The sequence below is a fragment of the Empidonax traillii genome, unplaced genomic scaffold (genome assembly GCF_003031625.1).
Source record: "Empidonax traillii isolate 1590-97213 ecotype Southwest subspecies unplaced genomic scaffold, ASM303162v1 scaffold1668:size145401, whole genome shotgun sequence".
NCBI classification, from domain to species: domain Eukaryota; kingdom Metazoa; phylum Chordata; class Aves; order Passeriformes; family Tyrannidae; genus Empidonax; species Empidonax traillii.
This window is the reverse complement of record NW_020956861.1, coordinates 86502-88636: the sequence shown is the minus strand read 5'-3', so window position 1 is coordinate 88636 and position 2135 is coordinate 86502. Positions and strand designations below refer to the sequence as shown.

The following is a 2135-nucleotide window of genomic DNA, read 5'->3' as shown; positions in this document are numbered from 1 at the left end:
CTGGAGAGAGCCCAGAGGAGGCACCAAGAGGATCCCAGGGCTGGAGCAGCTCTGCTGGGAGGAAAGGCTGGCACAGCTGGGATTGTTCAGCTGGACAAGAGAAGCTTTGGGGGGACCTGAGTGTGGCCTTGCAGGGCCTGAAGGGGCTCCAGGAAAGATGGAGAGAGACTATTCCCAAGGGCTGGAGGGCCAGGACACAGGGAATGGATTTAAACTGAAGGAGAGTAGGTTCAGATTAGACATTTAGAAGAAATTCTTCCCTGTGAGGGTGGTGGACACTGGCACAGGTTGCTCAGGGAAGCTGCCCCATCCTTGAAAGTGTTGGAAGTCCAGTCTTGATGGGGCTTGGATTGGCCTGGGATAGTAGTGTCCCTGCCCATGGGCAAGGGGTTGGAACTGGATGATCTTTAAGATCCCTTCCAACCCAAACCACTCCACGATTACCCCTTGTCCTGTCACTCCATCCCTTGTCAATAGTCTCTCTCTGTTCCCTGGAGCCCCTTCAGGCCCTGCAAGGCCACACTCAGGTCCCCCCAAAGCTTCTCTTGTGCAGCTGAACAATCCCAGCTGTGCCAGCCTTTCCTCCCAGCAGAGCTGCTCCAGCCCTGGGAGCCTCTTGGTGCCTCCTCTGGGCTCTCTCCAGCAGCTCCATGTGCTCCCTGTGCTGTTCCCAGGGCTGGAGCAGCTCTGCAGGGGGGTCTCAGAGGGGCACAATCCCCCCTGCCCTGCTGCCCACGCTGGGGGATCAGCCCAGGGCACGGGGGGTTCTGGCTGGTTCATGTCCAGCCTCTGCCCCACCAGCACCCCCAGGGCCTTCTCCCAGGGCTGCTCCATCTGCTCCTGCCCAGCCTGGATTGATCCCAGGGGTGCCCAGTCCGGGTGCAGCCCCAGCACTCGGCCCTGTTAAAGCTGAGCAGATTCCCAGGGGCCGCTGCTGCAGCCTGGGCAGGTCCCTCTGGATGGTCCATCCTTCAGGGGTGTCCCTGCAGCCTCAGCTTGGGGTCACCTGAAACCTGCTGAGGGTGCCCCTGAGCCCTGTGTGTGTCACTGGGGAGGGGATCAGATCCCACTGGGCCCAGGATGGAGCCCTGAGGCACCACTGGTCACTGATGGCCATCGGGACTCTGAGCCTTTGATCATGACCCTCTGGATGGGGCCATCCACGCAATTCCTAATCCACTGAACAGTCCACCTGTCAAATCCATCACTCCAATTTGGAGAGGGGGATGATGTGGGGGCCTGTGCCAAAGGCTTTACAAAAGCCCAGATAAATGACAGCTGTGGCTCTTTTCTTATCGCTGATGTAGTTACTCCGTCAGAGAAGGCCTCTGGGTTGGTCAGACAGGATTTTCCCTGGGTGGAGCCGTGGTGGCTGTCCCAGATCACCTCCCTGTTCTCCACGTACTTCAGCAGAGCTGCTGGGAGGATCTGTGATCTTCCCAGTCACACAGGGGAGGCTGACAGGGTGCTCATTTCCATGATTGTCCTTCCTTCTGTTTTTAAAGGGAGTGACTTCCCACTGACAGGGATAGGGATAGATGGGATATTGGGAAGGAATTGCTGGCTGGGAGGGTGGGCAGGCCCTGGCACAGGTTGGGCAGAGAAGCTGTGGCTGCCCCTGGATCCCTGGAAGTGTCCCAGGCCAGGTTGGACGGGGCTTGGAGCACCCTGGGCTGGTGGAAGGTGTCCCTGCCCATGGCAGGGGTGGCACTGGATGATTCTTAAGGTCTCTTCCAACCCAAACCATCCTGTGATGGGCCATGTTCCCACAAGAGCTGTGTTGTTCAACAAGAAGATTTGGGTAGTTTTCTGGAAGAGGAATTAATTGTATTTACTTTAAGTGACTTCTGAGGGTAAGAGAAGAGACCTGGAAAAGGAGTGTGTGCTGTTGGTGTGTGGTGGATCAGGGAGGGTTTGCAAGTGTAATTGTTCTGTACCTCTGCCCGTGTTCTTCATCAGTAGTCTAAAAAAGTTTCAAAATGCAGTCTTTAAAATGTTTACAAGGAAAATATCGTTTTTTCTAGATGTAGACACAAATACTGTGAAAAATAGTACTCAGTCCACAAAAAGAAGCTCCACGGGGGAAGATGAAATTCCTAGGAAAAAAGCAAAGAAGAACAAGAAGCACAAAAGCA

At 55.3% G+C, this 2135-nt stretch overlaps 1 protein-coding gene across 1 annotated transcript in view; it reads left to right on the top strand.

Annotated features, from left to right (window-relative positions):
- Positions 1-2135, top strand: part of LOC114070709 (serine/arginine repetitive matrix protein 2-like) — a 37711-nt gene that overhangs the window by 5456 nt on the left and 30120 nt on the right. Inside the window, exon 3 of the mRNA XM_027908258.1 lies at positions 2025-2132. Coding sequence (XP_027764059.1) covers positions 2025-2132 — 108 coding nt within the window. The remainder of the gene's footprint in view (positions 1-2024; positions 2133-2135) is intronic.